The sequence below is a fragment of the Schistocerca serialis genome, chromosome 10, assembly GCF_023864345.2.
Source record: "Schistocerca serialis cubense isolate TAMUIC-IGC-003099 chromosome 10, iqSchSeri2.2, whole genome shotgun sequence".
NCBI lineage: Eukaryota > Metazoa > Arthropoda > Insecta > Orthoptera > Acrididae > Schistocerca > Schistocerca serialis.
In genome coordinates this window covers 197,890,888-197,905,457 of record NC_064647.1, presented here as the reverse complement: position 1 = coordinate 197,905,457, position 14,570 = coordinate 197,890,888, and the positions used below count along the sequence as shown (strand labels likewise).

General features: G+C 48.2%; 1 protein-coding gene across 1 annotated transcript in view; it reads right to left on the bottom strand.

Annotated features, from left to right (window-relative positions):
• LOC126424681 (collagen alpha-2(I) chain-like) overlaps nt 1-14,570 on the bottom strand; it is a 170,873-nt gene that overhangs the window by 43,581 nt on the left and 112,722 nt on the right. The window contains exon 2 of the mRNA XM_050087409.1: nt 9,954-13,939. Coding sequence (XP_049943366.1) covers nt 9,954-13,939 — 3,986 coding nt within the window. The remainder of the gene's footprint in view (nt 1-9,953; nt 13,940-14,570) is intronic.

Genomic DNA, 14,570 nt, shown 5'->3' with positions numbered 1-14,570 from the left:
TTGATGCCTCAGAACATATCCTACCAACCGATCCCTTCTTCTGGTCAAGTTGTGCCACAAACTTCTCTTCTCCCCAATCCTATTCAATACTTCCTTATGTGATCTACCCATCTAATCTTCAGCATTCTTCTGTAGCACCACATTTCGAAAGCTTCTATTCTCTTCTTGTCCAAACTATTTATCGTCCATGTTTCACTTCCATACGTGGCTACACTCCATACGAATACTTTCAGAAATGACTTCCTGACACTTAAAGCAATACTCGATGTTAACAAATTTCTCTTCTTCAGAAACGCTTTCCTTGCCATTGCCAGCCTACATTTTATATCCTCTCTACTTCGACCATCATCAGTTATTTTGCTCCCCAAATAGCAAAACTCCTTTACTACTTTAAGTGCCTCATTTCCTAATCTAATTCCCTCAGCATCACCCGACTTAATTAGACTACATTCCATTATCCTTGTTTTGCTTTTGTTGATGTTCATGTCCTCCTTTCAAGACACTGTCCATTCCATTCAACTGCTCTTCCAAGTCCTTTGCTGTCTCTGACAGAATTACAATGTCATCGGCGAACCTCAAAGTTTTTATTTCTTCTCCATGAATTTTAATACCAGTCCGAATTTTTCTTTTGTTTCCTTTACTGCTTGCTCAATATACAGATTGAACAACATCGGGGAGAGGCTACAACCCTGTCTTACTCCCTTCCCAACCACTGCTTTCCTTTCATGTCCCTCGACTCTTATAACTGCCATCTGGTTTCTGTACAAATTGTAAATAGCCTTTCGCTCCCTGTATTTTACCCCTGCCACCACCCATAGTGCTCAGATTTTTTTTAACCATTTGCTAAGTCAGTGTATTTCCACTTGAGCCTCCTCACTGTATTCAAGCCTAGATCTTCCTCTACTATATTTCTGCTCTCTCCCACTGATACATACTTCCTGCCAACAATAAACTACCGATAGAGCTGACGCAGTGGTTAGCACACTGGACTCGTATTCGGGAAGACGATGGTTTAAACCTGCGTTCAGGCATTCTGATTTATGTTCCGCTTGATTTCCCTAAATCAATTGAGGAAAATGCCGGGATGTTTCCCTCCAAAGGACACGGCTGACTTGCTTCCCCATCCTTCCTTAATTCGATGGGATCGATGACCTCGCTCTTTGGTCTCCTCACCCAAATCAAGCAACCAACCATACATCTTCAAACTGACGATTCCTTGATCTCTCTGGATTTGTCCTGTCACCTATCACTTGATGTGGTCCAATTATGCCATTAATATATTCTTTCCCCAATTTGTTTCAGTATCTCCTCGCTATTTGTCGTATCTACATATCCATTCTTCAGCGTGCTTGTATGGCAGGTCATTTCAGAACCTGTCATTCTCTTCTTATGTGAATTGTTCACATGCCCCAAACAACCCCCAATTTATAGTTATATTAGAGGTATGACAAATTCGTCTTTTTCAGAAGCGCTTTTCTGTGTATTGGCTGACTACATTTTAAACCTTCAATACTTCGGCCTTCACCACTTTACAGATAATTTTAAAGCTGGAGCAACAACAGTGAAGATAGTTATATATGATTGTTTGACAATTCAAACAGTGAACAATTTTTATACAATACAGGTGTTAAAACTATTAAAATGTGACTTAATGAAATATCCGATGGTCCGCTATAGCTGTATTATTTATAAGGGGCTCTTTGTCGGTTGACATAGGCTGACAAGAGCATATTTTAATCGGAAAGTGTACAGTTCGCGACGTAACATAGACCTGACGTTCACCATTCACATTGAACCTTTTATCAATTGCGGAGGGCTGGATACTTTACCTAGCTACGCCAATTGTAACTCTGCGCCATTCTATGACGTATAGTTGGTTGGTTGATTTGGGGGAGGTCATGAGTCCCTTCGGATTAGGGAAAGGTGGGAAAAGAACTCGGCCGTGCTCTTTCAAAGGAACCATCCCGGTATTTGCCTGAAGTGATTTGCGGAAATCACGGAAAACCTAAGTCAGGACGGCCGGACGTGGGTGTGAACCGTCGTCCTCCCGAATGCGAGTCCAGTGTCTAACCACTGCGCCACCTCGCTAGGTGTGACGTAAGACATAGCATTTGTATTTGCACCGGAAGATGGAACTAGAGCGGAACCGGTTGTGTGGGTTTATAAGTGGCCTGAACAAATACAGCTAAAGCGGACCATTGGATATTTCATTCAGCTCCATTTTAATAGTTTTAACACCTGTACTTTAGAAAAAAATTTCATTGCTTGAACTCTCAAGCAACCAATTTCTTTCGTAATAAATGCCGTCACCAGTGCTTGTATTTTCCCCATTAAATTTCGTGTTCCTGTATCCAAAGGTCAGACTTCTTTCTCTCAACTCATTGCTCTTGAAACATAAATTCTTGGAAAGAAAATTTTTCTCGCCCATCGCCTAGTGCGTCCGTCAGCATTTATTTTAACTCTGAAATGCACTGTAAGTACAGAACTTTGGCACGGACTTCAATGCGAGATGCCTTTAATATGTTCCACAACGAAACATTGTCTCCAAAATTTGGTAGAAAATCCGAAGAAATTCTGGTCGTATGTAAAGTACACAAGCGGCAAGACGCAGTCAATACCTTCGCTGCGCAGTGCCGATGGTACTGTTACCGACGACTGTGCCGCTAAAGCGGAGTTATTGAACGCAGTTTTCCGAAATCCCTTCACCAGGGAAGACGAATGGAATATTCCAGAATTTGAAACACGAACAGCTGCTAGCATGAGTTTCTTAGAAGTAGATACCTTAGGGGTTGCGGAGCAATTCAAATCGCTTGATACGGGCAAGTCTCCAGGTCCAGATTGTATACCGATTAGGTTCCTTTCAGATTGCGCTGATACAATAGCTCCCTACTTAGCAATCATATACAACCGCTCGCTCACCGATAGATCTGTACCTGCAGATTCGAAAATTGCGTAGGTCGCACCAGTGGTTAAGAAGGGTAGTAGGAGTAATCCATCGAACTACAGAGCTATATCATTGACGTCGGTTTGCAGTAGGGTTTTGGAGCATATACTGTATTCAAACATTATGAATCACCTCGAAGGGAACGATCTATTGATACGTAATCAGCATGGTTTCAGAAAACATCGTTCTTGTGCAACGCAGCTAGCACGAAGTAATGGCCGCTATCGACAGGGGATCTCAAAATGATTCCGTATTTCTAGATTTCCGGAAAGCTTTTGACACCGTTCCTCACGAGCGACTTCTAATCAAGCTGTGGGCCTATGGGGTATCGTCTCAGTTGTGCAACTGGATTCGTGATTTCCTGTCAGGAAGGTCGCAGTTCATAGTAATAGACGGCAAATCATCGACTAAAACTGAAGTGATATCAGGTGTTTCCCAGGGAAGCGTCCAAACTGAAGTGATATCAGGTGTTCCCCAGGGAAGCGTCCTGGGACCTCTGCTGTTCCTGATCTACACTCCTGGAAATGGAAAAAAGAACACATTGACACCGGTGTGTCAGACCCACCATACTTGCTCCGGACACTGCGAGAGGGCTGTACAAGCAATGATCACACGCACGGCACAGCGGACACACCAGGAACCGCGGTGTTGGCCGTCGAATGGCGCTAGCTGCGCAGCATTTGTGCACCGCCGCCGTCAGTGTCAGCCAGTTTGCCGTGGCATACGGAGCTCCATCGCAGTCTTTAACACTGGTAGCATGCCGCGACAGCGTGGACGTGAACCGTATGTGCAGTTGACGGACTTTGAGCGAGGGCGTATAGTGGGCATGCGGGAGGCCGGGTGGACGTACCGCCGAATTGCTCAACACGTGGGGCGTGAGGTCTCCACAGTACATCGATGTTGTCGCCAGTGGTCGGCGGAAGGTGCACGTGCCCGTCGACCTGGGACCGGACCGCAGCGACGCACGGATGCACGCCAAGACCGTAGGATCCTACGCAGTGCCGTAGGGGACCGCACCGCCACTTCCCAGCAAATTAGGGACACTGTTGCTCCTGGAGTATCGGCGAGGACCATTCGCAACCGTCTCCATGAAGCTGGGCTACGGTCCCTCACACCGTTAGGCCGTCTTCCGCTCACGCCCCAACATCGTGCAGCCCGCCTCCAGTGGTGTCGCGACAGGCGTGAATGGAGGGACGAATGGAGACGTGTCGTCTTCAGCGATGAGAGTCGCTTCTGCCTTGGTGCCACTGATGGTCGTATGCGTGTTTGGCGCCGTGCAGGTGAGCGCCACAATCAGGACTGCATACGACCGAGGCACACAGGGCCAACACCCGGCATCATGGTGTGGGGAGCGATCTCCTACACTGGCCGTACACCACTGGTGATCGTCGAGGGGACACTGAATAGTGCACGGTACATCCAAACCGTCATCGAACCCATCGTTCTACCATTCCTAGACCGGCAAAGGAACTTGCTGTTCCAACAGGACAATGCACGTCCGCATGTATCCCGTGCCACCCAACGTGCTCTAGAAGGTGTAAGTGAACTACCCTGGCCAGCAAGATCTCCGGATCTGTCCCCCATTGAGCATGTTTGGGACTGGATGAAGCGTCGTCTCACGCGGTCTGCACGTCCAGCACGAACGCTGGTCCAACTGAGGCGCCAGGTGGAAATGGCATGGCAAGCCGTTCCACAGGGCTACATCCAGCATCTCTACGATCGTCTCCATGGGAGAATAGCAGCCTGCATTGCTGCGAAAGGTGGATATACACTGTACTAGTGCCGACATTGTGCATGCTCTGTTGCCTGTGTCTATGTGCCTGTGGTTCTGTCAGTGTGATCATGTGATGTATCTGACCCCAGGAATGTGTCAATAAAGTTTCCCCTTCCTGGGACAATGAATTCACGGTGTTCTTATTTCAATTTCCAGGAGTGTATATAAATGACCTGGGTGACAATCTGAGCAGTTCTCTTAGGTTGTCCGCAGATGATGCTGTAATTTACCGTCTAGTAAGGTCATCCGAAGACCAGTATCAGTTGCAAAGCGATTTAGAAAAGATTGCTGTATGGTGTGGCAGATGGCAGTTGACGCTAAATAACGAAAAGTGTGAGGTGATCCACATTAGTTCCAAAAGAAATCCGTTGGAATTCGATTACTCGATAAATAGTACAATTCTCAAGGCTGTCAATTCAACTAAGTACAACGAACAACTTCAGTTGGAAAGACCACATAGACAATATCGTGGGGAAGGCGAGTCACAGGTTGCGTTTCATTGGCAGGACACTTACAAGATGCAACAAGTCCACTAGAGAGACAGCTTACACTACACTCGTTCGTCCTGTGTTAGAATAGTGCTGCGCGGTGTGGGATCCTTACCAGGTGGGATTGACGGAGGACATCGAAAGCGTGCAAAAAAGGGCAGCTCGTTTTGTATTATCACGTAATAGGGGAGAGAGAGTGGCAGATATGATACGCGAGTTGGGATGGATGTCATTAAAGCAAAGACGTATTTCGTCGCGTCGTGATCTATTTACGAAATTTTAGTCACCAACTTTCTCTTCCGAATGCGAAAATATTTTGTTGAGCCGAACCTACATAGGTAGGAATGACCATCAAAATAAAATAAGAGAAATCAGAGCTCGAACAGAAAGGTTTAGGTGTTCGTTTTTCCCGCGCGCTGTTCGGGAGTGGAATGATAGAGAGATAGTATGATTGTGGTTCGATGAACCCTCTGCCAAGCACTTAAATGTGAATTGCAGAGTAATCATGTAGATGCAGATGTAGATGGGATGTAGTAAATTCTATATATCACTCCTTTGCTGTTTTTTGGCATGTCTTTGGTCCAAACTACGCTCCTAAAACTTCGCACGAATGCTTCTGCCTCTCTGCCACGTCACTGATTCTCTTTCTCATTTCTTCCATTTTCCTCTATCACACTTCACAATACTCGACCTTCTTCCGCTGTTCCTCCAATCCTCGTTCCGCTGGTTGCTCTATCTTTCTGTATAGTTGCAATCAGGATCTCATATTTGTTACATTATCTTACATCCTGTACTGTCTCAGAGAGTCTTCCCAATCATCCAGCTGTTCCTGAATCTCCTCCTCCCTATTTCCCCAGATCATCAGGTTATCTGCGAACATCATTGCTTTCATCTTACTTTCTCCAGGATTTATTTGTGTTGCTGATTTTGACAGATTGAACTTATTATCTTGAAGTGGGAAGCGTTATAAAAATTATAAACAATCGTTCTTAGAAAAATCCAGAATCTCCATGAATTGAACTTTCAACAGTTGGGGTCAGCTACGAATTTTAACTTGTAAGTCCAGGGAGTCAGACTAATACTTTTGTCAGGGTTATACTAACTATTAATCCTTGGGTATTGTCGGGGAATAGATCTTAGGCCCCTGTACTAGGCGCTGCACCTGGATCAGGTTCTACACTCCTGGAAATTGAAATAAGAACACCGTGAATTCATTGTCCCAGGAAGGGGAAACTTTATTGACACATTCCTGGGGTCAGATACATCACATGATCACACTGACAGAACCACAGGCACATAGACACAGGCAACAGAGCATGCACAATGTCGGCACTAGTACAGTGTATATCCACCTTTCGCAGCAAAGCAGGCTGCTATTCTCCCATGGAGACGATCGTAGAGATGCTGGATGTAGTCCTGTGGAACGGCTTGCCATGCCATTTCCACCTGGCGCCTCAGTTGGACCAGCGTTCGTGCTGGACGTGCAGACCGCGTGAGACGACGCTTCATCCAGTCCCAAACATGCTCAATGGGGGACAGATCCGGAGATCTTGCTGGCCAGGGTAGTTCACTTACACCGTCTAGAGCACGTTGGGTGGCACGGGATACATGCGGACGTGCATTGTCCTGTTGGAACAGCAAGTTCCCTTGCCGGTCTAGGAATGGCAGAACGATGGGTTCGATGACGGTTTGGATGTACCGTGCACTATTCAGTGTCCCCTCGACGATCACCAGTGGTGTACGGCCAGTGTAGGAGATCGCTCCCCACACCATGATGCCGGGTGTTGGCCCTGTGTGCCTCGGTCGTATGCAGTCCTGATTGTGGCGCTCACCTGCACGGCGCCAAACACGCATACGACCATCATTGGCACCAAGGCAGAAGCGACTCTCATCGCTGAAGACGACACGTCTCCATTCGTCCCTCCATTCACGCCTGTTGCGACACCACTGGAGGCGGGCTGCACGATGTTGGGGCGTGATCGGAAGACGGCCTATCGGTGTGCGGGACCGTAGCCCAGCTTCATGGAGACGGTTGCGAATGGTCCTCGCCGATACCCCAGGAGCAACAGTGTTCCTAATTTGCTGGGAAGTGGCGGTGCGGTCCCCTACGGCACTGCGTAGGATCCTACGGTCTTGGCGTGCATCCGTGCGTCGCTGCGGTCCGGTCCCAGGTCGACGGGCACGTGCACCTTCCGCCGACCACTGGCGACAACATCGATGTACTGTGGAGACCTCATGCCCCACGTGTTGAGCAATTCGGCGGTACGTCCACCCGGCCTCCCGCATGCCCACTATACGCCCTCGCTCAAAGTCCGTCAACTGCACATACGGTTCACGTCCACGCTGTCGCGGCATGCTACCAGTGTTAAAGACTGCGATGGAGCTCCGTATTCCACGGCAAACTGGCTGACACTGACGGCGGCGGTGCACAAATGCTGCGCAGCTAGCTCCATTTGACGGCCAACACCGCGGTTCCTGGTGTGTCCGCTGTGCCGTGCGTGTGATCATTGCTTGTACAGCCCTCTCGCAGTGTCCGGAGCAAGTATGGTGGGTCTGACACACCGGTGTCAATGTGTTCTTTTTTCCATTTCCAGGAGTGTAGAATTCTTGTGCGGCACCTTAGAGAAGGCTGTAGAACTGGCTAGCAACACCGATTATGGGAGTAATACTGACCTCTCAATAGCCAGAAGGCCATACGTTCTTAATCTGGCATGCCTGCTGCAACGGCGCGGATACTATGTGTTCGTCCTACAGAAAGAATGTTCACTCTCCTTGCGGTGATTTCTTCTTCTGCACTCCGGTCCATATGCCTGCCCTGTTAAAAACGAATTATGTGACTCTGCTGGGAAAACTGTAATAGAACCAGTAGCAATGTACGAGTCCCTCGAGTGCAATAAATGTTTTGTTGGTATCTGGTTAGCTGACCTGTTAAACGACGGATAGTTTGTGAGTGAAAACTTCAATTTATTGGCATTTGAGTGTTACAAAACACCGTTCTAATCTGATGTTACACTTTCGACACACCAACACGCGATCACAGTCACTCGTAAGAGCCAGCTTATGATAATTAATCCAACTCGTTCCAAAAAGTATTACCAAACGGATTATCTGCGACAGGATGCTCGTCATATATCACACAATTTGACCACTGCGAATATTCCGTTTGCGGTCACAGCTTATCTAGAACGCCGTGCGAGTTTTAATTATACAAAAGTCACAGTCTATATATTATGATCGGAATTTCACGAGTTAGTTTTTCGCATACGTTCTCACCCGCTTTGCGGCACTCCACGGTCAAGTTTTAATCTTTATTCCGCAAAACTATTACACCTATTCAGAGCTCCTTATATCTGCATCCAAATATGATGATGGCTGAGCTCCAAACTGCACTCTTTAGAGTTCACAAAGCAATTATTTAGCCCACAGAATACTCGCGAACCTACTGTCCTCTGATTCGCTGATACACATCACAGCCAATCCGATATTGGTACTAAAGCACTCAATTCCACTTCTTTTACATTTGATCCACCACAAAAACAGCTTTTATGAACAATATACTAAAGGAACAAACTTAGAAATTCCACATATATCAAAGCAACTCCCTCTTTAAATAACAGTATTATTATAAATTGTTTCTTGTTTTGTCAGTCCCATAAATTGGCTAGTTGTACATAGCAAAATTCCCCTGAGACTATAATTCGGTTTCTCTGTACAGCTGTAGTTGTCACGCTAAAGTGTACTCAGTTAATGGGCATAACAATATTCAAAAAATGGTTCAAATGGCTCTGAGCACTATGGGATTAAACATCTGAGGTCATCAGTCCCCTAGAACTTAGAACTACTTAAACATAACTAACCTAAGGACATGACACACATCCATGCCCGAGGCAGGATTGGAACCTGCGACCGCAGCGGTCGCGCGGTTCCAGACTGTAGCTACTAGAACGGCTCGGCCACTCCGGCCTGCTAACAATACTCATTTAATATGTTTTTGCCATTCACATCACCATTCAAGTTAGTAAACAAATTAGCAATAATTAATGACAGTAGTGATAGTCACAATAATTACAGTTTTTTCCAAAATATGTTTTAATTACTTGATAATTTTTTGTTCCGTAAGGGGCTGACACCTTTCGGCCATAGTGGTAACTGCTCGCAGCTAGCTACTGGAGTAGGCCGCCTCTGTCACGCGATAACCGTGACTCACTGTCTCGAACTGTTTGTCCGTTGCTTTCTCTTACTTAACGTAGGCGCGATATGCAGCACTACGCCTCATTATCATTGCCAATTAAATTAATTAATTACAAGAAAAGCCCTTTTTCTGACAACTAAGAAGGAAGGTAAAGGAACTGAAACCAGTATTTCCATTTCTAGTTATTAAAGTAAATTGCTCGAGCTACACACTCACGACTCGCCTTGACAGCCTTACTTCAACTAGCAGTTCATCGCCTGCCTTCTAACCTTCACGAAATCTTCTCCTGCATACCTTGTGGGACTAGCACTCCTTGTGGTACTAGCACTCCTTGTGGTACCAGCACTCCTTGTGGTACCAGCACTCCTTGTGGTACCAGCACTCCTCGTGGTACCAGCACTCCTTGTGGTACCAGCACTCCTTAGGTACCAGCACTCCTTGAGGTACTAGCACTCCTTGTGGTACTAGCACTCCTTGTGGTACTAGCACTCTTTGTGGTACTAGCACTCTTTGTGGTACTAGCACTCCTTGTGGTACTAGCACTCCTTGTGGTACCTGCACTTCTTTTGGTACTAGCACTCCTTGTGGTACCACCACTCCTTGTGGTACCAGCACTCTTTGTGGTACTAGCACTCTTTGTGGTACTAGCACTCTTTGTGGTACTAGCACTCCTTGTGGTACTAGCACTCCTTGTGGTACCTGCACTCCTTTTGGTACTAGCACTCCTTGTGGTACCACCACTCCTTGTGATACCAGCACTCCTTGTGGTACCAGCACTCCTTGTGGTACCAGCACTCCTTGTGGTACCAGCACTCCTTGTGGTACCAGCACTCCTTGTGGTACCAGCACTCCTTGTGGTACCTGCACTCCTTGTGGTACCTGCACTACTTGTGGTACTAGCACTCTTTGTGGTAGCAGCACTCCTTGTGGTACTAGCACTCCTTGTGGTACCTGCACTCCTTGTGGTACCAGCACTCCTTGTGGTACCACCACTCCTTGTGGTACCAGCACTCCTTGTGGTACCAGCACTTCTTGTGGTACCAGCACTCCTTGTGGTACGAGCACTCTTTGTGGTACTAGTACTCCTTGTGGTACTAGCACTCCTTGTGGTACTAGCACTCCTTCTGGTTCTAGCACTCCTTGTGGTACTAGCACTCCTAGTGGTACTAGCTCTTCTTGCGGTACCTGCACTCCTTTTGGTACCGGCACTCCTTGTGGTACCGGCACTCCTTGTGGTACCGGCACTCCTTGTGGTACCGGCAGTCCTTGTGGTACTGGCACTCCTTGTGGTACTAGGACTCCTTGTGGTACTAGCACTCCTTGTGGTACTAGCACTCCTTGTGGTAGCTGCACTCCTTTTGGTACTAGCACTCCTTTTGGTACTAGCACTCCTTGTGGTACTAGCACTCCTTGTGGTACTAGCACTCCTTGTGGTACCAGCACTCCTTGTGGTACTAGCACTCTTTGTGGTACTAGCACTCCTTGTGGTACTAGCACTCTTTGTGGTACTAGCACTCTTTGTGGTACTAGCACTCTTTGTGGTACTAGCACTCTATGTGGTACTAGCACTCCTTGTGGTACTAGCACTGCTTTTGGTAATAGCACTCCTTTTGGTAATAGCACTCCTTGTGGTACCAGCACTCCTTGTGGCACCAGCACTCCTCGTGGTACCAGCACTCCTTGTGGTACCAGTACTCCTTGTGGTACCAGCACTCCTTGTGGTACCAGCACTCCTTGTGGTACCAGCACTCCTTGTGGTACCAGCACTCCTTGTGGTACCAGCACTCCTTGTGGTACCAGCACTCCTTGTGGTACCAGCACTCCTTGTGGTACCAGCACTCCTTGTGGTACCAGCACTCCTTGTGGTACTAGCACTCCTTGTGGTACCAGCACTCCTTGTGGTACCAGCACTCCTTGTGGTACCAGCACTCCTTGTGGTACCAGCACTTCTTGTGGTACCAGCACTCCTTGTGGTACGAGCACTCTTTGTGGTACTAGTACTCCTTGTGGTACTAGCACTCCTTGTGGTACTAGCACTCCTTCTGGTTCTAGCACTCCTTGTGGTACTAGCACTCCTAGTGGTACTAGCTCTTCTTGCGGTACCTGCACTCCTTTTGGTACCGGCACTCCTTGTGGTACCGGCACTCCTTGTGGTACCGGCACTCCTTGTGGTACCGGCAGTCCTTGTGGTACTGGCACTCCTTGTGGTACTAGGACTCCTTGTGGTACTAGCACTCCTTGTGGTACTAGCACTCCTTGTGGTACCTGCACTCCTTTTGGTACTAGCACTCCTTTTGGTACTAGCACTCCTTGTGGTACTAGCACTCTTTGTGGTACTAGCACTCCTTGTGGTACCAGCACTCCTTGTGGTACTAGCACTCCTTGTGGTACTAGCACTCCTTGTGGTACTAGCACTCTTTGTGGTACTAGCACTCTTTGTGGTACTAGCACTCTTTGTGGTACTAGCACTCTATGTGGTACTAGCACTCCTTGTGGTACTAGCACTGCTTTTGGTAATAGCACTCCTTTTGGTAATAGCACTCCTTGTGGTACCAGCACTCCTTGTGGCACCAGCACTCCTCGTGGTACCAGCACTCCTTGTGGTACCAGTACTCCTTGTGGTACCAGCACTCCTTGTGGTACCAGCACTCCTTGTGGTACCAGCACTCCTTGTGGTACCAGCACTCCTTGTGGTACCAGCACTCCTTGTGGTACCAGCACTCCTTGTGGTACCAGCACTCCTTGTGGTACCAGCACTCCTTGTGGTACCAGCACTCCTTGTGGTACCAGCACTCCTTGTGGTACTAGCACTCCTTGTGGTACTAGCACTCCTTGCGGTACCAGCACTCCTTGTGGTACCAGCACTCCTTGTGGAACCAGCACTCCTTGTGGTACCAGCACTCCCTGTGGTACCAGCACTCCCTGTGGTACCAGCACTCCTTGTGGTGCCAGCACTGCTTGTGGTACCAGCACTCCTTGTGGTACCAGCACTCCTTTTGGTACCAGCACTCCTTGTGGTACCAGCACTCCTTGTGGTACCAGCACTCCTTGTGGTACCAGCACTCCTTGTGGTACCAGCACTCCTTGTGGTACCAGCACTCCTTGTGGTACTAGCACTCCTTGTGGTACTAGCACTCTTTGTGGTACTAGCACTCTTTGTGGTACTAGCACTCTTTGTGGTACCTGCACTCCTTTTGGTACCACCACTCCTTGTGGTACCAGCACTCCTTGTGGTACCAGCACTCCTTGTGGTACCAGCACTCCTTGTGGTGCCAGCACTCCTTGTGGTACCAGCACTCCTTGTGGTACCAGCACTCCTTGTGGTACCAGCACTCCTTGTGGTACCAGCACTCCTTGTGGTAACAGCACTCGTTGTGGTACCAGCACTCCTTGTGGTACCAGCACTCCTTGTGGTACCAGCACTCCTTGTGGTACCAGCACTCCTTGTGGTACCAGTACTCCTTGTGGTACTAGCACTCCTTGTGGTACTAGCACTCCTTGTGGTACCAGCACTCCTTGTGGTACCAGCACTCTTTGTGGTACTAGCACTCTGTGTGGTACTAGCACTCTTTGTGGTACTAGCACTCCTTGTGGTACTAGCACTCCTTTTGGTAATAGCACTCCTTGTGGTACCAGCACTCCTTGTGGTACCAGCACTCCTTGTGGTACCAGCACTCCTTGTGGTACCAGCACTCCTTGTGGTACCAGCACTCCTTGTGGTACCAGCACTCCTTGTGGTACCAGCACTCCTTGTGGTACCAGCACTCCTTGTGGTACCAGCACTCCTTGTGGTACTAGCACTCCTTGTGGTACTAGCACTCTTTGTGGTACCAGCACTCCTTGTGGTACCAGCATTCCTTGTGGTACCAGCACTCCTTGTGGTACCAGCACTCCTTGTGGTACCAGCACTCTTTGTGGTACCAGCACTCTTTGTGGTACTAGCACTCCTTGTGGTACCACCACTCCTTGTGGTACCACCACTCCTTGTGGTACCACCACTCCTTTTGGTACCAGCACTCCTTGTGGTACCAGCACTCCTTGTGGTACCAGCAGTCCTTGTGGTTCCAGCACTCCTTGTGGTACCAGCACTCCTTGTGGTACCAGCACTCCTTGTGGTACCAGCACTCCTTGTGGTACCAGCACTCCTTGTGGTACCAGCACTCCTTGTGGTACCAGCACTCCTTGTGGTACCACCACTCCTTGTGGTACCACCACTCCTTGTGGTACCACCACTCCTTTTGATACTAGCACTCCTTGTGGTACCAGCACTCCTTGTGGTACCAGCACTCCTTTTGGTACCAGCACTCCTTGTGGTACCAGCACTCCTTGTGGTACTAGCACTCCTTGTGGTACTAGCAGTCTTTGTGGTACTAGCACTCTTTGTGGTACTAGCACTCCTTGTGGTACTAGCACTCCTTGTGGTACCTGCACTCCTTTTGGTACTAGCACTCGTTGTGGTACCAGCAGTCGTTGTGGTACCAGCACTCGTTGTGGTACCAGCACTCCTTGTGGTACCAGCACTCCTTGTGGTACCAGCACTCCTGGAAGACAGGATGTAGCGGAGACACGGCTTAGGCCAGAGCCTGGGAGTCCAGCGTCTGCAACCAACGTTTCAGTCTGCAGCGGAATATCGCTTGCTTGTCAGTAGAAAGAGCTTGATCAGTCAGTGGGAACACTGACAGAGGACTTAATGGTCCTCAACACATACTTCTAAAAATGGAGACTGAAGCCCAGTAGCAGTAACAGCGAGGTTTGTGCATTTCACCTCAACAACAAACAATCTAACACTGACGTCAAGGTGCAATTTGATGCCAGTATTCTCCGTCACAAAATGTACGCCAGGTATCTTGGCACTCGACTGCACTCTGTCTTATAACAATCATCTGGAAAACACGTCACAGCCAAAATAAAAAATCCCAACAACATGATTCATAGGCTATCTGCTCGATCGTGTTGAAACATGCAATCGCCGTCCCCGAATTGCTCTTCAACAGTGGGAAGCAAGAAGTTGCTTAAATCATCAATGTAGGTCTGTGCTGTGATAGTGCCACGCAAAACAACAAGGGGTGCAAAAAAATGGTTCAAATGGCTCTGAGCACTATGCGACTTAACTTCTGAGGTCATCAGTCGCCTAGAACTTAGAACTACTTAAACCTAACTAACCTAAGGACA